This window comes from Hydra vulgaris, chromosome 08, assembly GCF_038396675.1.
Source record: "Hydra vulgaris chromosome 08, alternate assembly HydraT2T_AEP".
In the NCBI taxonomy this organism is placed as follows: domain Eukaryota; kingdom Metazoa; phylum Cnidaria; class Hydrozoa; order Anthoathecata; family Hydridae; genus Hydra; species Hydra vulgaris.
In genome coordinates, this window is record NC_088927.1 from 6,440,949 (window position 1) to 6,465,680 (window position 24,732).

Genomic DNA, 24,732 nt, shown 5'->3' on the forward strand with positions numbered 1-24,732 from the left:
AATACTTTGTACACTGCCTCAACTAGTGTAGCAGCTTGTTGTCTAAGTTTCATAATTTTTGTTTATAAATTTATTAAGCATATAAAATCTAAAGAATTTTGTTTGCCTACTATAGTTATGTTCCATTGCAATAGCATAACATACTTTATAGTATATATTTTTTCGCATAAGGGATGAATAACGTTTAAAGTAACTCCATTGCATAAATAGTCAAAAACATGAAACAACTTAAAGTTTCCTTTGTCATACATTATATATAATATATTAAGTATTGTAAATAATATTATTGTGATTAAAAATTATAATATCACGTGTATAAACAGTAAGTCACACATACACATATTGTTTCTGTGTGTGTGTTTATATGTGTGTGTATGTGTGTGTGTGTCGTACTTTAGTACGCCAATCAGTAATTAATGTACTTTAACAATTTTTTCCATGTTGATGTCAAGGAAAAAGCAGGCTCAAAGGGAAAAAAAATTACTTTTGACCTTGTTAAAAATATTTCTTTTAATGATTTTTTTGCAAAATGTAAATATGTTCCACTTGCATAGTCTGTAAGTGAAACTGATGCAAATGAGACCAATTTTATGCTAGTCCACTTAAAACATACCCATTTAAACAAAATAAAATACTAAACGGGTGTTTTTTTTTAAATAATATTATATTATTTTAGCAATAATAAATGACTATGAAACTAGACTGTTGTTTTTATTAAACTTTATAACAATTCGTTTTTGAATAGGTTTTTCTTTTACAAAAAACTCGTTCAAAGTTACCCCATTTGAGGGGTAACTTTGAATGACTGTTTAAATTAAAATTATACAAAATCCTTTTATTTAAATATTTTTTTGAATTTGAATTATGTAAGAGTCAGTCTCAGCCCTTATATTCATTTTCTTAAATTCCGAATATTGTCAATAGTGAAGGAAGAGCAAGTAAAAATATCTCAAAAACGTTCAAAGTAACCCCGGTTTACGGTACCAATAACACCATCAACAAGGTCTTTACAAACTTTGGGTTAGCTACTTTGATTGAGCATTATTTTTTTTTTGCCAGATAAACTGAGGGTGATATGATAACTTTGTTTCCTACAAATCACACCACAAGATCATTTAAAAAATTCATTTGTACCAAGCGATTTGCTACATTTGCTGAACTTTACATAGTCAATGGATATTTTTTGACCAGGAACTAGTTGTTTCTAAAAGTACGATGTAAAGTAGTACAAAAGTACTATGAATATGCTAAAACGTTAAACTATTGTTTTGTCTATTTTTTAAAAATTTTGTCTATTTTTACTTGTATTTACAAAATTTTATGACATGAAAATATTTTTCTCTATTTGATCAGTCTGGGTATTTGGGTACTTTCGAAATTGGAATGATTAAATAAAGAGGCAATTCAGTATGACTTGATTTGGAAACATGATTGTCAATAAAGGAATTGTTACTAAGTTGCTTTAAGTTGATTTGGCTCATCAAAAGAGTGAAGATTGTGAGAAGATACTCTATTAGACCTATCTAAGTTGTTGGATTCCTTTCACCTGCTACTTAGACTTTTATTTTTAAGATAAAATAAATTTAAGTATATTTATGTTATAACGCATTTTTAAAAAAATCCACAATATAAAACAATCTTGATATAGCCACTATATATAATTTTTATAAAAGTTCAATAGACCAAAATATAATTTTTATAAAAGTTTAATAGACTTTAATGTTTATTGTTTATGTTCATAATACATGCGCTTTCAAAGACTCTATTTGAGTATACAAACTTATTTTATCTATAAAAATTTTATAGAATTTGATTAATTCTATACGACTTTTATAGCCATAAAATAATTTTTTAGAAATTCTATAAAACTTTTTGTTCTGTGTGATAGGTAAATGGCAAATCCTGTTGATGTTTTATAAGCTAAATATGGATGCAACTCAAACTAGGCTGTTAGTAACAGTCTAGTTGCATCCATATTTGATTTATAATAAATCAAACGCTAAAATTAAGCTCTAAAATTTTAGATGCTAGGTCTACATATTTAGTTAATAAGCTTTTTTGGACACATAGGTATGTTAAAGAAAAAAAAACATTGTACAATATTAAACAGGAATTTTTCTAATCATAATAATATATAAAAAATACCATAAAAATAAATAATAATAAATATTATATACTTCTAATAATAATAATAATAAGACTAACAATAAAACTAAAAGTAAGACTAACAATAAAACTAAATTAAATACTAACATGTTATTACTAACATTGTTATTACTAACATTGTTATTACTAACATTGTTATTACTAACATTGTTATTACTAACATTGTTATTAGAATGTTAGTAATAACAGTAGCAACAAAAAAAAATTAACAATGAGAATAATAAGAGTACTAATATAAGAAAAAAATAATAAAGTAATAAATTTTTACAAGCACAGGATAGCATCACGATTTACAAGCACAGGATAGCATCATCATTTACAAGCACAGGATAGCATCACGATTTACAAGCACAGGATAGCATCACGATTTTCAAGCACAGGATAGCATCACGATTTTCAAGCACAAGATAGCATCACGATTTCCCACAGCAGGTAAAGATAAAGAGATTAATAACAATAACCAAAAACTTTATTTATTTTTTTAAATATAAATATTTATTATTTTTGTCTTCGATAAATTCTTTAATCTTATTGATAAAAAAAAAAAAAATCTTATTTCCTGTTTTTAGATATGCATTCTTGATTTAATATTTAATATTTTATAGAATAAATGCCATTCTTCGATGTTTGTTTCAAAGGTAACCCAAGGTTGCTATACAATACTGTTCTTAGGCTATAATGATGAACTGTATTATTAAATTTATATTACTCAATAACTTATTGGTAAGTTATTATGTAGACTGATTCAGACTAAGTTACGATTTAGTAGGAATATTAAATTTTTAATCTTTATAATTTCAAATAAACTATATCAATCAACGTTTGAATAAAAAACCTAATTTGAGTTATTTTTATAATAAACACCCATCTTGCTGTCGACATCTTATCATAAATCAAGCAAAACTAAAAACACACTCTCGAAATTTTCATCTATTACATTTTATTATATAGTAGCTTATATGTGCACGCTTTTTCAGGATACGCATTAAAAATAGTTAAAAAAAGGCATGTTTTTTTATGTAAAAACAAATAAATGTTCCGGAAAATTTATTTATTCTGAGTTGATGGGACGGTAGAAAAGTTCCTCAAATTCCGTAAATTTTTGTTCCGGTTGCGTTCACGCGAGTGTATTTTTGTTAAGTTCCAAAATATACCCTTGTGTGAAAAATAGTTATCACGCTAATCTAAAAGTGAAGCCATAATAAATTTGCGCAGTGACGTCAGTTTGCGCACAAAACTTTTTTATGACGAGTTAGCTTTTGCATTTATGTTAAGAGTTTTATTTATGGTGCATATAACTGCACAGATATGTCATTTAACGGGCAAGAGTTTGTATTTATTACAATGGTAATAAATAAATAGTTTTAAAAAAATAATGTAGTAATTGATTTATTTAGTCATTATTAGAATATATCCCATAAAAATGTATTCTACATGTTTAAAATAGAGTAAATTTTCTTAAAATAATTTAACTAAAAGCTTATTTCTAGTTTGGTTTTTCTAGTTTTTTGCCACTAAGAGACGTCACATACGCAAAATACTTTTTTGGCTTCTACGTTCAGGAAAAAGCCGCATCAATCATTTTTAATGGTTTAAGAAAGTTTTAAGTGTTAATAAAAAAACAAATTATGAATCAAAGGGTAACTTATTTGATCTTAATTATATGGTTTTTTTTTTGGTTTTTTTTTGTAGAATAGATTTTTTAGGTGTATTTTGCGATTTAACATTAAAATAATTTCATTTTGAGAATCTCAATTTCATAACATTATTTTTGCGTTTTTATTGCGTTTAAAATTTTTAGTAAAAAAAAAAAAACCTATTTTGTTTCGGTTTCTGTATAAAGATCATTGATTAAAGATATATTTTTTTAAATCAGCAAATTTTTTTTTGCTTTAATCGTTTAAAGGAAGTATCAGAGACAAAAGCGCAACGCTTAAAATACAATATTTAGTTAAAAAAAACTTGTTGGAAATGAAATTCGTGTAAAATTTGTCTTTACATTTTCAAAAAAATTTGTGTTTGCTTTTATTAGTACAATGCAATATATGTCTAGAAGTATATATATGTTTCCGGTATTTATTGAATGCGATTATAAATATTTTTATCTTATTTTTAATTCTTTTGAAACTAATGAACTTTCTGAATTTTGGTTACAGTAAAAAAGTTGTTTTATTTCGTTAAATGGATGATGAAGTTGACTATAGAGCTCTAATAGAAAAACATCGAGTTGAGACAATTAAATGCTTGGATCTTGATCGACAGTTTCTATTTAGCTATTTGCGAAGTTACGCGGTTTTGGACGACGAAGATTGTGAAATAATATTAAATGCTGGTCCAAGTCGTCAACAAAAATCATCTAAATTTCTTGATGTCTTAGCTACTCGTGGTCCTAAAGCTTTTCAATATTTTCTTCAAGCTCTAGAAATTGAACATGGTCATCTCTATGAAATATTCACTGGAGAAAAAGCATCAAGACCATGTATGTTTTTTTTTAACATTTTTTCATTTATGTATATTTCAATTATATATATATATGATTGTTAACAGAAAATATTGTATTATAAGGATATTTTAAATTATATTAAGTTGCTTATTAAATCAGTTTTGTAATTTATAAAGTTATCATTAATATGGTATTATTCGGGGATGAAGATTAGTAAAAATAAGTACCACGTTTGCATTTTTTGAGGAATGTTTCATAATCAAAAAAAAAAAGAAAATTTACACACTTTTATATTTTGTAACATAAAATTCTCATACAAAATTTTTTTTTTGTTGAATCAAAGTTTTAGTTTCTGTACCTTATTTGATGAAGCAACAATAGTTCTTATTTAAAAGTTTATTCGATATTAGTTCAATAATTATAAAAATGGACGGAAATCATCATTAAAAAGTAATTTATACTTTCACCACATGCTAAAGCATATTAAATGTGTGATTTTAATTTCTGATACTTTACAAAAGTTTCAAAAATAAAGATAGAATGATAAATTTTTAAAAATTAACTCCTGTTCTAAGGTAGAAGAGTTACTCTCTGGTATAGAGTCACTAATGCAGTTATAAATAGATTCGAAACGGAAAAATGTTTTGACAACCCTTGACAAATACGTTAAGATGTTAACAAGGTAAGAAAAATATCTTTCCGGATTGATTTTTTTAGTTACGTTTATCTAACAATTTTAAATTGTTTTAAAAATAGACATTTATTAGTTTATCGTTTATGACATTTTCTGCAAATGAAAAAAAGTGCCTAGGCTTGGTCGGGAAGCGGGAGCGATCGCTCTCGATTACTGACCACGGAAATAATATGTAATTGCGAAAAACTGGCCAGATTTTTTAGTCGTTTTGAGAACATTTGAAAAAACAAAGAAAAAGCGCGATAAAGATTAATTGGACCGATGAGAGACAATTACAAAAAAAAAAATAAACTAGAAAAAGAAAATAATTTTTAACGCGAAAAAACAAGCAAAATAAATTACGTTTAAAAGAAATATTTTTGAAACATCGCTCTTTGACAATTTTTTTAAAATTTTTTTATATAAAGTGCTTAATAAGGAAACAAATTTTCTTTTATTTATCAGACAGTATAATATAATTTTTATTTATATACTCGTGTCTCATATCCAGTTCTGGTTAAGGAGGATTGAGGTTAAAAGGGGCTATAGCCTGAGCCCCAAAATAGTCAAGAAGACCTTTTTTTGAGTAATTTTTGCGCTGTGGCACATATAAATAGCCCCCGGCCCCGAAAAGTCCAAACTTAATTCTAATAAACGCTAGTTTTAGTTTTGCTTAAGCTAAATTTTTTTATAAATAAAAAAGTTAATTTTTTTAATAACTATTTTATGCTTCGCGTAGTTTGAAAAGTTTAACATTTAAACAATTCTTCTTAGTGAGATGATCAAATGAAATAATTCAATCATTGAGTTACGGTAGAAATTAAATTAACCAGATAGAAATCAACTAAAAAGGTTCAAAATGCTTTATGAAGAGGAAGCGGAACTGTTTCACAGTACCGCTGATGATGCTTAGCGAGTGGGTTTTTTAATTTTAATTAGTATTCAAAACAGAAAAAAGTAAATTTAAGTTTAAGTATAACGAGTTTGTAAGTATGAAGAGGGGTAGGGGGAAGGGGGAAGAGGGTCCTAATTTACACTGAATTTTTAATATTTAGCATTTACTAGTGTGTTTTTAATTCTTAAGGCCAATTTTTATATATTTTTTTTAGTTTTTATTTTTTATTTTTTTTAGTTTTATTTTCTATGCAATCGTCCCGCTTAATTCTCTATAACAATTTTTTTTTTTTTTTTTTTTCTTTCTTTTTCTTTAATTCTTATTCAATTTTTCTATGCTTGAAAAATGCTGGATCACAACAAAACTCCTATGACTTCTACTTCTTTGACTCTTCTTCCTTTCTTTCCTTCTTTTTACTGTTATATTTTTTGTTATTGATATTGTTATGATTTTTATATTTTTTATATATATATATATATATTTTTTTTTGCATTATCCTTATGATAATCACTATAATATATATAGATAAATATATAGTAAAATATATACCTATATATAGTAAAATATATAGATAGTACTTATTATATTACTGTATTTAATATTATTATTACTATTTATTACTATTATTATTACTATTTATTTTTATTTATTTTTTATTACTTATTATTATTATCATTATTATTATGCTATATTTATACCATCATAGGTCTTTACGCGTCATCAGTTTATAACTGTTTGTAAATGTCCCGCACGATTGTATATATACAGTTATTATTAAAGTGAAAATATATTGATTTGATTTGATTTGATTTTTGAAAAATAATTTTTTTGTTGTAAAATTTATAAATAGACACCTTATATGGCGCACTTTCGTCAAAAAAAGATGAAACCATCCCATTGACATAAAATAGAACTGCCGTTTTAAAAATATGATAGAAAAAAAATAAATAATAAAAAACTTTTAAGCTGAAGACACTGGTCGCAACAATCCAGCGAGATAATCTTTTAAAAAATAAATTTAGTATCGAGAGAAACTCGTGTTTATTGATGTTCATAAAATAATAATTTACATACTCTCATACATAATGTCTACATTCAAAAAAAAAAAAGAAAAAATATATATATATGTGTGTGCGTGTGTGTGTGTTCTGTCAGGACCGCGCGGTGCTTGTTCATCCGCGAGTTACTTTGTATGCATGTTTGTGTTTAGTAATTAAAAATTTGTGTGTTTATTTCATAGTTAGTCTTATTAACTTTGATGATTTATAATGTCATCATTAATAAAATCTATAATATATGACAAACTTTCAAAATTTTGACAATTTAAAACATTTATTTATGTAAACTAATAATCATAGTTTAAAAGAATTACGGCTTTGCAGATCTGGCTCCGAGAATGAGCGTCAAAATAATAATTCGTTTGATAATATACTCTTAGAATGCTAGAAGCCTCAAAATATAACATATTTCGAATAATGCAATTTTTAGAACATTTGAACAGAATACTCAAGAATTTTATTTTGCTTAGCCAGCGTATTTTTTGAACCAATAGAATTAGTTTTTTTGTTGTTAAAAATTCCAAGATATAGAAATTTAAAGATATACCTTATCTCAGAAATTGACTATTGCGCCCCCTCCCCTCACTTTAAAACCCGTAGTTGGTTCTTTCACCTCCAGTGTTGTGGTATTACTTATGATAAAAACAATTACTACAAGTTCAATATTAAAAACATCAATTTTATATTCAGCTTATTTTATGGCTCATGGGGGTCTGTTTAATTTACACACATAATGGTTTAAAATAAGGTTCCACACAAAATACATTTCCTATTATCTTTTTAATTAAGGAAAAAACCTGAAAAAAAATTTTAACTTACATAAATTTAAAAAAGTTTCAAGATATATTTGAAAGTGATAAATGAAGAGCGAAGGGCGATGTGGTTTTAAAAATAAGAGAGAATTTGGGATATGTCTTAAAGAATTAACTGTTTTTTTTTAATACTTTCATGAGTTTGAACCAAACTTATAGTTTTATTATTATTAGAAAATAAGTAAATATTGTTTATATAAATAATAAACAATAATAAGCAGGGTCGGACTGGCATTAAGGGGCCCGGGGCGGAGACATAGATGCAGGGCCGCCTTATATATAAAAATTTCCCTGTATTATATATCAAGGACTTTTTTTTTTATTGATACCGTTTTTTAGACGTTTAACCCATATCCACATAGTTTTTTTTAAAAGGTATAGAAAAATAAAAATTATTTGTGTATCTTGATTTAAAGAGGGGCCAGGAGCTTTAGACATAGCAGGGGCCCGGGGAAGTACATCCCAATCCCCTCGCTAGTCCGACCTTGATAATAAGCTTAAAATAGGTAAGTAATGCTTTCCACTTACTCCATAATTTGTTTGTAAGTTTGTAAAGAAGAATATCATGGTTCATAGTATCAAAACCTTTTAAGTGATCAATAACCCCTAAAGTATTCCTTTCAAACCCTTTTAAAATTTCTATAACTAGTCTGACTACTGGATGTTCTATCGAGACTAATCTATCTATCGAGACTAATCTATCTAATCGTTGTTCTAATAGAGTGATTAATGATATAAATATTTTATAAATAAAGTTATAAATAATAAATCCATGTTCTAAGAGAGTGATTAAGAACTTTCTGATTTGTAAGGTAGTTGTAAAGTTTATTATGTATTATTCGCTCAAAATTTTTTTCTAAAACATCGGAGTATTGTGATTGCTCAATAGTTAAATAATGTTGAAGTATCAGGTGATCTTTAAATATCAGGTGATGTTTAAATATCGGAGCTTTTCTATAAATTTTAAGAGTTTATAGAAAAATGTATCCAATTTAAAAAAAAAGATTATAAATAAGAAGTTAATGGTATTCAATAATATTAAAAACTTTTTTATAAACCTTAGGGTTTTTAAAAAAACCTTAGGGTTTTTAAAAACCTTATATCATCATGAACTTGATTTTTTTTTTTAATTGAATTAAAATCATAACGAATTTTATCGGGAGATTAAACTTATTAACTTCAAAGTTAACTTATTTCAGATATAGTTTGAAACTTGTTTTTCCTGGAGTTATTTTATCTATAAGATATTTTATTTGTTTTTCCTGGAGTTATTTTATCTATAAGTTATTTTCATCTTTTTGTAAAAAAAATTATTTAAACATTCTGCAATATCTTTTTGGTCCATAATTTTTTTTTTTTATTTATATATATTTTTTTAGCTTTTTTTTTTATTTTATTATTATCGCTTTTCATGAGTATATATATATATATATATATATATATATATATATATATATATATATATATATATATATATATATATATATATATATACAGTATCGGACAAAACGAGTGCAACCAAATAATGCTAATTTAGTTTCTTTATATAAAAGTGCTGCATTTTTTCAATTTAGAGAAATAACTATGTAACTGCTTAGAGACAAAGTTCTTCAAGTTTTATTCATCACAGAGTTCATTATTTGTAGACGAAAACTAATAAATTAATCAAAAGTATTAAAAAAAGTTGATTTCCTTCTGGACAAAACAAGTGCAACTCGACAAAATGTTGACCAAGCTGTATTTCGCTATCAATATTTCGTGGCGAATCCTTTGTTGTCGATCACAGCCTTGCATCTTCGAGGCATAGATTCGATCAGGTGATCAATGAAACTTTGTGGAATCGCTGCTCAGGCCTTTTGGATTTGTTTAAACAGTTGATCCTTATTACGAACACCTTCACGATTAATTCTGCGGTTGACGATCTCCCACAGGTTCTCGATAGGGTTGAGATCCCGAGATTGAGGCAGCCAATCCATCACCGATAGGTGGTTGTCTTGAAACCACTGCTTGACTACTTTTGCAGTGTGTTTCGGATCGTTGTCTTGCTGAAAAACCCATTTTATTGGCATATTCCATTCAGGATGAGGTAACATAACACCTTTCAGGATATTTTTATACATGAAACGGTCCATTATTCTATCGTTTCGATGTATTGGACCTAGACCGTTACCAGAAAAACACCCCCAGACCATTACATTGCCTCCACCTCCACCATGCTTCACGGTCTTATGGCAGTAACGTAAATTGAGGTGTTTTCCGGCCGGTCGACGTACACGGCAAATGCCATCGCTCCCAATGATGTTGAACTTTGATTCATCACTGAACAGGAAAGTTCGCCATTTCTGCACATTCCAGTCAATATGAGATGTAGCAAACAGGAGTCTTTTCTTCTGGTTTTTTAGTAAAATCAGCGGTTTCTTTGCAGTGCGTCGAGAAAACAATCCGGCTTTAACAGCACGTCGTCTGATTGTTCGGTCCGATACAGGCAGCTCTAATTGCTTTTGTATCTCGACTGATGATATTTAGGGATCCTTCTTGACGGATCTGACGATCATAGAATCCTCTCTAGAAGTGGTGGAACGCGGTCTTCCACCTTTGTTATCTGCTGCAAACCTCCCCGTAGAACGATATTAGGAACATTTTTTCACGCGATATTTATCACAAATACTTTTTTGTGACATTCCACTTTCGTAGTCGCCAAAAAATTTATTTCTTAGTTCCAATCCAAGACTGTCGGGAGCCATTTTTGCACTTGAAGTCATAAAAATAAATAATCACGCTTCTCAAGGCTTACCGTATTACATTTACCTTGTGATGATACAATAATGCTCTGTGGAACACAACGTCTTGGTTGGATGTGGATTGTATTGATGTAATGAAACACTTGTTGACCAGACTTAAGAAAATGAAACAAACCAAAAAAGTTGCACTTGTTTTGTTCGCTGCAGAATGGCACTTGTCAACGAAATTCTGCCTGTGTGCTGTCACCTGTCAGCTGATTGCTTATGTCATGGCATGCTATGACTCCAGACTCCTGAACTGTTTGCTGTGGTAGTATAGTTCGTTTCGTTTTTAAGACATGTAAAATTAGGAACACTATTAGCATTGTTCGATGTTGGTTGCAAATGTTTTGTCCAATACTGCATATATATATATATATATATATATATATATATATATAAATATATATATATATATATATATATATATATATATATATATATATATATATACATATATATATATATATATATATATATATATATATATATATATATATATATATATATATATATATATATATATATATATATATATATATATATATATGTAAATCATGTTGTGTATTTTACAAATAGAGTGCTCAATGTTCTTAAAGAACAGGGGCCGTATTCTTATCTCTCCGTTAAGTTTAACGGAGCTTTTGTCTGAAATTTCATTACAATATTTCAAAGTAAAGAAATGACGAAAATTTATATAAATTCGTTAAAATAAAACTTAAACCAAAATAATTTATTTTTAAAAAATTATATTTTTAAATAAATTTTTTATTAATGTAATTTAAAAGAAATTTTTGACTAACGCTCCGTTAAGCTTAGCGGAAAGATGAGAATACGGCCCCAGAGCAATAATAAATTAGTAAAAAACACTTATCTAACTTTTTTCTTCAACGTTAAGTTTCACCATTGCTGGATCATCAGGAAGAGTTATTAAATCTAAAAAAAAATTCAATTTATAGAAAAAATTATTTTACAGGAAGTTATTATTATAACTAAAAATAAAAATTAAAAAATTTTTTAATTACTATATTTTTTAAGTTAACGGGAAGTTACAGAAAGTAATTATTAAATAAATTTCTTTGGAATGGGAATAATTTAATTTGGTCATTCGCTTTTATAATTTTTTAAAGAGGTATTTACTTTCGTGTCTACATTTAGAAATTAATTCAGACTCTTTATTTAATAAATTTTCCTGATTTTAATGAGTAATTATTTCAAATTTTTCTTGCAAACGCAGCATACATTTTTCCGAAATGTTATTATAGGCAGGGCAGATTTTAGAATAGACCATTGTAAATTAAAGTTTTTATTTTTTTCTTTTAAATCCTAAATATATTTTGACAGTGTAGTCTCTTTTGGATATTTTTTGTGTTTAAACGATTGTTTGTGGTTGGCATAACGTTTTTTCCATTCCCCTCGGTTAAGCCAATATATTGTTTATCAGGATTATTTTGGGAGGAAACAATGCACTTGTAAATTACATTTTTCGATATATATATATATATATATATATATATATATATATATATATATATATATATATATATATATATATATATATATATATATATATATATACATACACTAGTAAATTCAAAAGTGTAATATCATTTGCTATTAAAAAAAATTATAGACAAAACTATGCAAAAAATGTTTTAAAATGGATTTTAAAAAATCTTGTGACTCTAAAAATAGTTTATTACTTAACGCTTCCGAAATCAATTATTTCAATAATTTCGTTAAAATAACAACTCTGTTTTTAAAGAATTCAAAATAATAGAAAACAGTGCTATATATAATCCTGACACTCTAATTTTTTTCCCAGTCTCCAATTGTCGCAATCCTGAGTCAGGATTCCTGACACTTTAATTTAAATATTATATTACTATAATCCATTTAAAGTTTTATAAATTTTTGCATTAATTTTTTTCTTTGTATAGTAAACACAACGGTATGGTTATTAAATAAGATATTCCCTAATAGTGTACATCATTGTTAGTAACATTCGTGTACAAATTGATAACAGGTTTTGGCAACATGTGTTTTACGGTGTTTTCTTACGTCTTTTCTTATTTCACTGAGTTGTAAGTCCGAGTTAAAACAACAACAAAATTTCAAATTCAGAGGCTTATTTGAGCATCTTCCATCTCTCGTAGAGACCTGAATTTTTTTTTATAAAGTAATCCGTCTAACATTTTGTATAAATGCGATCCGTAAGCTGCTAGATCACAAGGATCACCAGAAATAACTTACTAAATTTTTTTTTTTTTTTTTTCATTCCTTCTAGATTTAATTAACTTATATATTAAAGTGTTTCATTAAATATACTCAAACATTGATAATTTGATAATTTTAAACAGGCAGCTGTTAGCATATAGATTGCTTTAAAACTAAATATATAACAATCGAAGAAAATGCGCTTTACAATTTAGCATCATAATACTTTGCAAATAAACAAACCATTTCAAAGCAAAACTTGGCTAAGAGAAATCCTTGATAATTTAAAAAATTTCACTATACGGAAATTTCCCGAATTTTATAATAAAGTTAGAAAGCATAACAAAATTTTTTTTTAAAAGAACCTTTTCTTCAATAAGACTAAAAAATAAAAAATAATTTTTTCTTTTCGTTTGACCCTTTTGGGTTTAATTTTATAAAACTGTTCCTTGGAAATTCTAAAACACAAGAACACTGAAAACGTGTTTTTCCTATAAATTGTTTTTTATAATTTGTTCCTTAGCTAACGTCTAAACCCCGTTTATTATATATATATATATATATATATATATATATATATATATATATATATATATATATATATATATATATATATATATATATATATATATATATATATATGTATATATATATATATATATGTATATATATATGTATATATATATATATATATGTATATATATATATATATATATATTTTTTTTTTTTTTTTTGTCATTCACCTCTTCAAGGCCAAAGATATATATATATATATATATATATATATATATATATATATATATATATATATATATATTATATATATATGTATATATATATATATATATATATATATATATATATATATATATATATATATATATATATATATATATATATATATAATAAACGGGGTTTACACGTTATATATGTATATATATATATATATATATATATATATATATATATATATAAATATATAAATATATATATATATATATATATATATATATATATATATATATATATATATATATATATATATATATATATATATATATATATATATATATATATTATGTATATTGTGAAATATATTCTTAAAGAACAGAGCAATAATAAACAACTTAGTAAAAACGCTTTTATAATTTTTTTTCTTCATCAATTGTTGTTGAAGAAAAAAATTAATAAGTGTTTTACTAATTTATATATATATAAACTACGTATGTACTTTATGGAAGACCCCTAATGTAAAAATGTATTTGTTTTTATTATATATGCCACATTTTGAACATTCATACTATCTTTCAACTAGCCCTATTATTTGTTTCCAGTGACGGGATTTGTTAGAACGCTATTTCTCTCTAATCAAAGATACATTAAATACTACATAACTAATCGTTAATAGGGAATATTGCAAGTTTTAGTTAGTATTTGAGCAATAAAAATACCACGAGAAATTTTTAGTATAATTGATACCTAAATCTTTTTCGAGAGTTTTTTTCTGTAATAAATGGCTTTTTATAAAGCACTCGTGTACTTTATGGTTATTCCCACCAATGTGCATTATAAAACATATCAGTGTTACTGAAGTTCATCACCGTAATAAACATCCTGTTTTTTGACCATTTTGTTGCAATTTAAATTGTTAATCTTCCAACTTTTGATCCTTCACTCTTTTTTGTATATGATCATTAAAAACATTATCGTTTTTGTTAGTTTTGCCCACTTTACTTTAATAAACAATTTATTAAAAAAATTTAAAAATGTTTCATAGTGCATACATAGTGCATACATAGTGAAATAAAACGAATATTTTGTTTTAGGCTCTGTATCTGGCTATTCGGTGCCTTGGACAGGTAATTCATTTATTTAATTTTCAATTTATACTAATATTACTTTAATTTGCTCCGATTAAAAGATATTAAATAATACAAATTATGGTACCTTGTTTTTTTACGGTTTCATAGTAATCTGTTTGCACTTTCCCGTACTTTTATTTGTTATTAGACTGGCTATTCTTTTTTTATCAGACATTATAATAATAAAAGAAGAATTTACTGATTTTTATTTTTCCTAGAATTCTCTCTGGCTATTTCATTTATCCATAGCTTTTGATTTTTAAAGTTTAATTCAAGTAAAACCTCTTTTAAAAAAGAAGTTTCTGTTTTAAAAAAATCTTGTTTTTTTTAAATGTCTCATAAATTTAGAAATTTTTTCGGTTTAAATAAGTAAAAAAAACGCTTAATTTATTATTTATTTTTTAGTTTTATCTGAGAAAGCCCTTCTAGATCATGATAGAGACTACCTTCTTAAAGAAATAACAAAACTTGAAGAGCAGAACCGAAGTCGTGCGTATATGTATTCCAAAACAATGAGAGAAAAAGTAAATTTGGAAAACCAATTAGAAGATCTTAAAAAAGAGCTCAAAGAAAAGGAAAAAAAAATTGAAATAATGGAAGAAGAAGCGAAAACTTCAAGTAAATTAGTGGAAGAACCATCGCATTTTCAAGCTTTCTATTTTACTGAATTGATAAAAGACAATTCAGAAAAAGCAAACGCAATTATTGTGTTACAATCACGTCTACTTTTAATTACAGAAAGAAATGAGCATCTTTCCAATCAAAATGAGCAATTATTAAAAAAAAATGAGGAGCTGATGTGTCAAATACGTGAACTAGCAATAAAATACGATTTCAAAAGAATGGAATCAAAACGTTTATCATACCAAATAAATCAAAATAACGGCGGTTTAAAAGAAGCTTCTAACTGTAAGAAAGAAATATATTCATTAAAATTTAAACTCATTCAAGCCAATGAAAACACTGGTGTTGCTGAAAAAAAGGTAGATGAATTGCAGAAAATAATATCGGAACTAAAAATGCAACGAAATATTGTCCAATCAGAAAGATGTAATGAAGTGGTAACAAAAGGCCAAGTAAGTGAAACCAGTTTTTTTTAACCCTCTTTCAGGATTTCAAAGAAACTCTAGGAAAGAGGGAGGAGCGTTGGTACAGGGAGACTATTGGTACACAGGCAAATATTCACAGAAAATATAGTTAGGTTGAAAGATTTTTATACTTGTAAATTTACCAGTTGTTCATTTTGCCGATATGTTGATTTTTTTTTTTACATTCTTCTGAGAATGGTAAATAAGTTACTTTTTTGAGCGTTTACTAATTCTTTAATTAACTTAAATTCATGATAAACCTAAACTTGTCAAGAAAAAATTAAAACATGAACAGATTTTTATTACATAAATACATAATTAACTCTGAGGCACTCACTGGTAAAGTGTGAGGTATATTGAAATCGGTAAGCATTGGTACGGAGTTTTTAATATCTTTTCTAAAAATTACATCTATAGTTGGTTTACTTCGGTAGTATTTTACTTTATTACACGTTGCAAATATGTAGGTTATTAATTTATTTAATTCAATTAGTAAATTTAAGTAATATTTGTTTTATTAATTTAATCAAATTTTAGTTTTCTTTTTCCTTGAATATACGATTATTTAGTATGAAGTTTCTATTTATGTATTGTTAACATGTGGTGTACCGATGCTCTGCATGTAAGGGAGCATTGGTACAAAAAACTACGTTTTAAAACGTTTAAAAGTATTGCACTTAACTATTAATTTTTTGTAAACATAAATTATATTTAAATGTTCCCAACACATTATACAAATAACAAAACTATTAGTTCTTTATTAATTTCTTTTTCTTTTTTTTTTTCAATTTTTTGTCGAAATGTACTAATGCTCCCCCCTCTCCCCTACAGCGAGTTTTTTCAAAAGAAGGTCAAATGAGGGCTTTGAAAATTTAGGAAATCAAAAATTTAGGGAAGGAAATCAAAAAAGTTCAAGTAAGATTTTGTTGAAAGAAATTTTTTTTTTTTTTTTGATACACATGTTGACATTTGAAAAACATTTTTTTGGTTATTTTAGAAACTTTTCATTTATCGAAAAGGAAGAATATACGAATATTAAAATAAGAATGTAATATTATATTATATAATCAAATTTATAATATATGTATAATTATAATTATATAAAATAATTATTATAGATATTATATATATATAAATATATATAAATTATATACATATAATATCCGGTTGTTTTTTTTAAGAAAACCATTTTTGATAAATTTTAAATACTTTTAAGATAAACCTTTAAATCATGCTTTAAAAGGTTTTTTTTAAATCTGAGGATATGGTAAGGAGTTTATACAGTTATAGTTTTTTATACTGGCATGTTTTAAATAAATTTTTAAATGAGTGTTGCAAAGTTACCCAGTTACATTGTGGCCAAAGAGGACAGGAACGATTTTAGTAATAAAATGGGGTGGGGCAACAAATCCTTAAAAACTGCCGACTGCTTTCTGCTAGAAAGATCCACAAAACTAAGAATTGTCCACTGAAATTTGTCAAATCCCGATTAACAGACTACATTCCGGAAATAACCGACTATAAGTTGACAATAAGGCTAAGGTCTAGGGTCTGTTTGATAAAATGTGATAACTCTCAAAAAGCAAAAAGCAAGAAACAAGTTAAATCATTATTACAAAACATATCAGTTCCATAAGGTAGCATGAAACAGGTTAGAAATGACTTGACTCAACTCCAAGAAGTAAATGGCTATATCTGATTGTACTAGTTAATTATTTCAGCGAATGAATAAAAACTTCTTTTTAATGAAACAGTAAAATCTGTGGCATTATTCCTGTATAGAAAAAAATGTAGGCAAAGCTGTCATGAAATAAAGATTAACAATTAAGGCCGTGAGGTTGTGAATGAGTTGTCTTATATATATATACATATATATATATATATATATATATATATATATATATATATATATATATATATATATATATATATATATATATGTATATATTTATATATATATATATATATATATATATATATATATATATATATATATATATATATATATATATATATATATATATATATATATATATATATATATATATATATATATAGTATTATATTTAATATATAGTTAATAAATTTAAAACAAAAATTTCCGTAAACATAAAACACACGTAAAACTAAAGAATAAATCTCCGCAAATAATTTATAATTATTTACGGAGATTTATAATTTTAGATAGCTAACAATTAATGCTGTATACCGTAATAATAACAATACAGATACAATAAATGTCAATTTTATAATTTACGTGTTTGTATCTGTAAGTATATCATATTTTAAAAAAATAGTCAGGTTTAATACTTCAGTATTTTCAAAATCAAGAATATTGTTTAAGTCATAATTTTTTTTAAAAGAATATAAGTACATACAACTACATTCCTTCTTTATAATCATCATTTTTTTTTAAACCGATACTTTGCACCGGTAACAAGTCTAAACCGAGTTGGATGCAGACGATATTTCGTCTGACTTTTTTTTTTTCTTAAGCTTTGGGAAGTCAGACGAGAAATCTTTGGTTAAAAAATCATACAGAAAAATATTTAATAGATATATTTAATGATAAGGGTACTAAACTGCTTTTGTAAAAAGTTAAGTGAAAATGTATGAATAAAAAAAAATTTCCTACTTTAAAACTTTTTTTATTATGCAACTGTAAAAGACTTATTTAAAACAAATTTAAATCTTTTTAAAAGGCTAGAATATAAACAATAAAAACCCCACACACTACACAATATTCTATTGTTTTTTTATGACATTAGAGTAATGCCGCAGGAACATAATTTTTGCGGTAGATTATAAAATCCATTAGCGCAAAAACCAAAGTTTTCTCGTCTGACTTCCCAAGAATTTTTTTTAGAATCAAGTTTTATTTTTTTTATTTTGGTTGTGTTTTTTTATGTGTTAAGAGTTAAGAGCCGTTTTATGTAAAAGCAAAAAAGTCACAATTACTGAATGTAATATTTTTCCATTCTATTTTTCTTTATATAATAGATAATATGAGAAACACCAAACATTTTGTTCTTATGGTGTTTTTTAAATCTTTAATGTACTAAAGCAGTGTTTTCCAACGAAAGACGTAGGAAATTTCAGGGGGCAATTCGATTGTTCGGGGGCAATGGAAAAAAAAAGGACTTTTTCAGTCTAAATTTAACCACATAATTGAATTTCCAGGAAAGGTCCATTATGAAGTGCATCATGCAAAATTTTTTCACTGGAATGCATTTGGAAAACTAAGATTTGCTTTGGCAAACTAGGATTCGGAAAACTAATTCGGAAAACTAGGATTTGATTCGGAAAGCTAGAATTTGGACTAGGATTATCAATTGCTTGTATCGTTCTGTCAATGTGCGTTACCGTTAATTTGAAATAAAAGTAGTGCTGTGGTTATAAACGCAGTGCTGTGCTTACTAGAAATAAAAGTAGTTGTTCGAATTTATCGTTGTTTTCAAATTTTTAATACATTTTATAAATAAATATAATTGATATTTAAATATAATTGGTAAGTAAATATAATTGTAAATATATTTAACTAATTATTTAGAATTTAGATGCCTCATAGAAAAATAAAGAAATATGTAATGATTGTTACGAAAACAATTCCCTCTGGACAATTATTCCAAACGCTAGTTCAGAATAACTATTAGCGATAACGGAATAAGCAATTGCCTTAAGAGAATTGCACGAAAACTTATTGCGAAAGTATACCCTGAGAGACTAATTCCGCAAGAGGAATTCTCACTTAATAGCCATAGCGCTAAACAAAATAACAGTTGGAAGAAACAAGTCGAGAAGACTACACACAGTTTATATATAACTAGTTGTTTATAATTAAATATTCAAATAAATGTAGTACAAAAACCAACGTGGATTCTCTTTCAATAATAAATAAGAATACGAAACATCACAAAATATATATTTTTAATTTCCTAATTGATTTTAAAATCCATTTTTTAGCTCATGAGTAGTGCAAGCAAGAAAAAAATTCGGCAGTACTCGGATGAGTATTTAAAATTTGGTTTTATACCTGGTGTCTATGATGCACGGTTACCTTTTTGTCTATTATGCCAACAATGCTTGAGCAATGAATCAATGAAACGAGGTCGTCTTGAAGCACATTTGAAGGCAAAAAATAAAGATCAAATTAATTCAAATTTGAATTATTTTCAAATTTTAAAGAAAATCTATGGAAAAAGAGCAAGTTTAAAGTCTCTCTTTAACTGCTCATAATATAAATCGCACTCTTGAGGTTAGCTATCAAATTTCATTACTCATCGCTAAATCTGGGAAAAATCATACAATAGGAGAGCAGTTAATCAAGCCTTCAGTATCAACATTTGTTAAAATTGTTTTTGGAAAAGATGACCTAGACGTGAAAACCATGCCACTAAGTAACAATACTGTCAGCAGAAAATTGACGAAATGAGTAAAGATGATGAAATACAACTTATCAAAAAATCAAAAACAAGACTTTTTTCGGTGCAAATGGGCGAATCAACATTGAGAGACAGCGAAGCAGTATTACTTACATATGTCAGATAAATTGATAATAATGATTTTGCTGAAGAAATGTTATTTTGCAAATCATTAAAAAGCAGCACTACCGCTAAAGATATATATAGTACTCTAAAAAGTTACTTAGATACGAATAAAATACCAATGAAAAATATGACGTCCTGTGCTTCTAATGGTGCTCCTGATATGATAGGCAAAAAAAATGGTTGCTTAAAACTGATGAAAGATGAAAATCCAGTTCTATATAGATTCTAAAAAGATTCTAACTGATGAAAGATGAAAATCTGTTCTAAATAAAATGATTAACTTGGTTGTAAAATGCACTAATTTTATTAAAGCAAGTGCGAAACAAAAGCGCATTTTTAAATTATTTTGTTAAGAAAACAACGAAGTGAGAATTTCACTTAACACTGAGGTAAGATGATTTTCGAAAGGGAACTGTTTAAAAAGATTTATGGAACAGTTTGGTACTCTTAGTGATTTTTTAAGCGACAAAACTGTAATGCAATATCTGTTAACAATCGATTTTACCGCATATTTGAGTTATTTAACCGGTACTTTTGAAAAACAAAATATACTGAATGAAGAACTTCAAGGAGAAAATAAAACTTTTGTCGATACAAAAGCAAAAATATTTGGTTTTATTACGTCTGTTGAACTATTTGAAAAAGACGTTTATTTAAAAAAACAGTTTGAAAAGTTTCATTGTCTTCAAAAATGTGAAGTAACTGATACCGCTATATTTAATATTGTCGAGCATCTAAAAAACTTATCAGCTGATTTAACAGGAAGATTTTCCGATTTGAAAGAAATTGATTTTCCAACTTACTTGATGCAGCCAATGTTAGTTAATTTATCTTCTATTTCAAATATGCTGCACCAAGTAGAATTAGCAGAAAAATGCAGAATGATGAGTCAGTTAAAACTTTATTTAATATAAAAGGATTGATTGCATGGTTTTTTTAAGAGACCAAAATTAAATATCCAAGCACAACAGAATGTACAAGAAAACTATTATTACCGTTTTCTTCTTCATATTTAGCTGAATGCGGACTTAGTGCCATAACTGATTTGTAACTTAAAAAAAGGAATCCTTTGGATATAACACAACGGGGAGATCTAAGAATGAAGCAAACAAAATTGGAACCCAATATAAAATCTCTTTATAACTAGCATCAAGCACAAGGATCTCACTAAATTTCAATAATTTTAGACTTAAATACCTGATGTATTTTATTTTATTTACTTATATATTAGTTGTTATACTTTGTTAACTCGAATTTTTTTGTTAAATAAGTAACTTTTTGTGATTTCTTCCTGCAGTATATCATTTATGCTACTTATTAAAAATTTATAATATTATAAGTTATTCATACGTAACATGGGGGGACATTTTAAGTTTTTATGAGCTTTGGTCGGGCATTGCACTAAGAAGGTTGGGAAACACTGTACTAAAGTCTCAAGAGTCAGTTTTTTTCTATAATATAAATTTCACTATTGGGTAAACTTTTTTATATATATTTTCTTGTTTTTTTTTTTTATTAAGCTAATCATTCATTGAATAAGTTTGATTTTTGCCTAAGCTTTGTAATGACATTTTCATCGTTTCTTTTTTTTTTTTTGTTAATGGCTATATTATTTTTTTAAATACTATTTTAAAATTTATTTTTCTTATTTATTCTGATATTAATTTTCTCAACAGTAGCACATCTCACTGAAATTTAAGGTAAAGATCTGTGCTCCAATTTTACTGTTTTACTTGTTCTCCATTATACTAATTTTCTGTAAAAAAATAATAATAAATAATTAAGAAATTATAGAAAATTTTGTTTTCATTTTTGTGGAAATAATACAGAGCCAACAACACCAGGGGAGGGGGAGACCGGGGGCACGTGCTCCTTCCCCTCTACCCCCCCCCCTCCCCTCCACTTTACCAGTTTTTTTCCTTAAAAAAATGCTAATGCTTTTCCATAGTACTAATTAATATTACATATTTTCTGCCTAGGTTTAATTATCAGACCCATAGGAACAAAAATTATATTGGGGGGGGGGGGTTTGATGTTGGATTAAGAGGCCACGAAATAGTTTTAAGGACCTTTACTGCCCTCCCCCTATTGCTACGGGCCTGATTATTACTTTTTTATTTATGCCTACGTCTTTTTTTATAATGCGTGCTCTGATGATTTGTATTTTTCTCGTATTACATGTATAGTATCATTATTAATTTATATATAATATATCTAGTATTATATATTTTTATTCATATAAAATGCATTTTAAACAAGTTATTAGTTTTTTTAAATGTTTTTTTTTTTGTTTTTATACACAATGATTTCGCCAACAAAAAACGTCTTTAAAAAAAAATAAAAAGTTAAAAAGGTTAAGTTTTTTTAAAAAAATAGAAAAGAAAAATAATAAAATATAGTGTGAAAGAGTTAAAGAAAAGTCAGAAAAAGAATCTTTGAAAAAGCAGAATATTTGAAAAATAGTATATTTTACATAATCCTGGTTTAGATTTTAAAATAGCCTCTTTTAAACCTGTGGAAAAGTCTAAGTAAAAACACATAGAAAGAAAACAACATTAAAATTATAAGACCCCCTCTGAAAATACAGAATACATATATCTTGATTACGTTTTATAACAACTGATCTGTTTAGGTATCGGTCAAAAATATTCGTCTTGAGGAAGAAATTCGCACTTTGAAACAAACAAAAAAGGAGTTGAGCAATAAAGTTGAAGCATTAAAACAAAAAATAGATCGACTCGAACAAGAAATAGAAATGCACAAAGAGGAGAAAACATTCTATTTAAATGAAAGACAACAAGCAATAAGCGATCGAGATCGAATGCAAGAAGATCTAAATGAATTACATAGACAAAACAAAGTGCTTCAAGATTTAAAAGAAGAAACTGTACAAAAGCAGATTAAAATATCTTCTCAATACGAAAAAAAAAACAAAGATCTCATTTTTGAACTAGGTACTGTTTTTTTTTGAACTTATTGGAAATTTGTTTTATATATATATATTTTTTTAATACTGTTCTTTTTCTAGTTTTATTTTCATGATATACGTTTCATGATTTTATCAGAATTTCTTTTATACTCATTAGTAATGAATTATTGTTTAAAAATCGCATCTTAGAAAATTTCCATAACTAATAAACTTCATTTTAGAAAGGATTAGAGAAGAGTTAGCAACTACAACACGTGAATTGAATTCATTAAAACCCAACAATATGCATCGAAAGAATGAAAAACATGACGAAGTTATTGAACTTGATTTAAGTAAAGAAGAACCATTAAATGACCTCGACGAGCACCATGTGAATTTACAAGTATATGCAATACAGACTGCTTTTTTTTAATGTTTGAAAAGTACCTTTTACAAAGTTGATTTTTTAAAAAAGAAATAATTTATATATATATATATATATATATATATATATATATATATATATATATATATATATATATATTTAAAAAACTATAAATGTATTCTACACTATAGAGTGCTCAATGATCTTAAAAGAACAGAGCAATTATATATATTAGTAGACAATCACTTAACAAAAATTTAATTTCATTTTATACTGTCTTTCATCAACAAAGATTCATCAGAAAAATTCATCAAAAAAAAATTTTTGTTAAATGATTTTCTACTAATATATATATATATATATATATATGTATATATATATATATATATATATATATATATATATATATATATATATATATATATATATATATATATATATATATATATATATATATATATATATATATATATATATATATATAAGTTAGCATATTTTTTTCTTATTCGTGTAGAAAACATCAGAAGTTATTTCCCAAAAAAAACGTCAGTCTACTAATATATCAAACATAGAACCTTATTTTGATCTCACTCAACCAAATAATTTTTGTAACCCAGAAGAGTTATTCACATGGTTGCAAAATCCTATATCTATTGCTGCATTAACGCTTACAGAAACGTGTTTAAGCCATTCACCAAACAACTATAACAAAAATCATAACTGTTGCACATTGCGTCAACTAGGTTCTGATCACTCAGGTAAACGAAAATTAACAAGAACCTAAACAGGAAAAAAAAGAAAATAAAAACCAATTATTATGTTTGTATATTAATTATAATTTATGCGAGAATAAAAAAGAAATTTTTTGTTATTTAAATAAATATTTGGCTGATTTTGT

The 24,732-nt window shown here is 26.1% G+C and overlaps 1 protein-coding gene across 1 annotated transcript; it reads left to right on the forward strand.

Moving 5' to 3' along the window:
* The first annotated feature begins 4,291 nt into the window (after positions 1-4,291).
* On the forward strand, positions 4,292-24,732 carry LOC101239073 (caspase recruitment domain-containing protein 11). The gene is made up of 6 exons (XM_065802948.1): positions 4,292-4,645; positions 14,871-14,903; positions 15,312-15,982; positions 23,174-23,495; positions 23,692-23,852; positions 24,349-24,732. The coding sequence occupies exons 1-6, from the start codon at positions 4,348-4,350 to the stop codon at positions 24,616-24,618; spliced, it is 1,755 nt and encodes a 584-aa protein (XP_065659020.1). The 5' UTR covers positions 4,292-4,347; the 3' UTR covers positions 24,619-24,732.

What these genes read in the sequence shown, in the direction of transcription:
- LOC101239073 (XM_065802948.1), top strand. Translation starts at nt 4,348, where the DNA reads ATGGATGATGAAGTTGACTATAGAGCTCTAATAGAAAAACATCGAGTT. An exon ending in AGATCTCATTTTTGAACTAG is followed by an intron (nt 23,496 to 23,691) that starts GTACTGTTTTTT and finishes ACTTCATTTTAG; the next exon opens with AAAGGATTAGAGAAGAGTTA. An exon ending in AGCACCATGTGAATTTACAA is followed by an intron (nt 23,853 to 24,348) that starts GTATATGCAATA and finishes TTATTCGTGTAG; the next exon opens with AAAACATCAGAAGTTATTTC.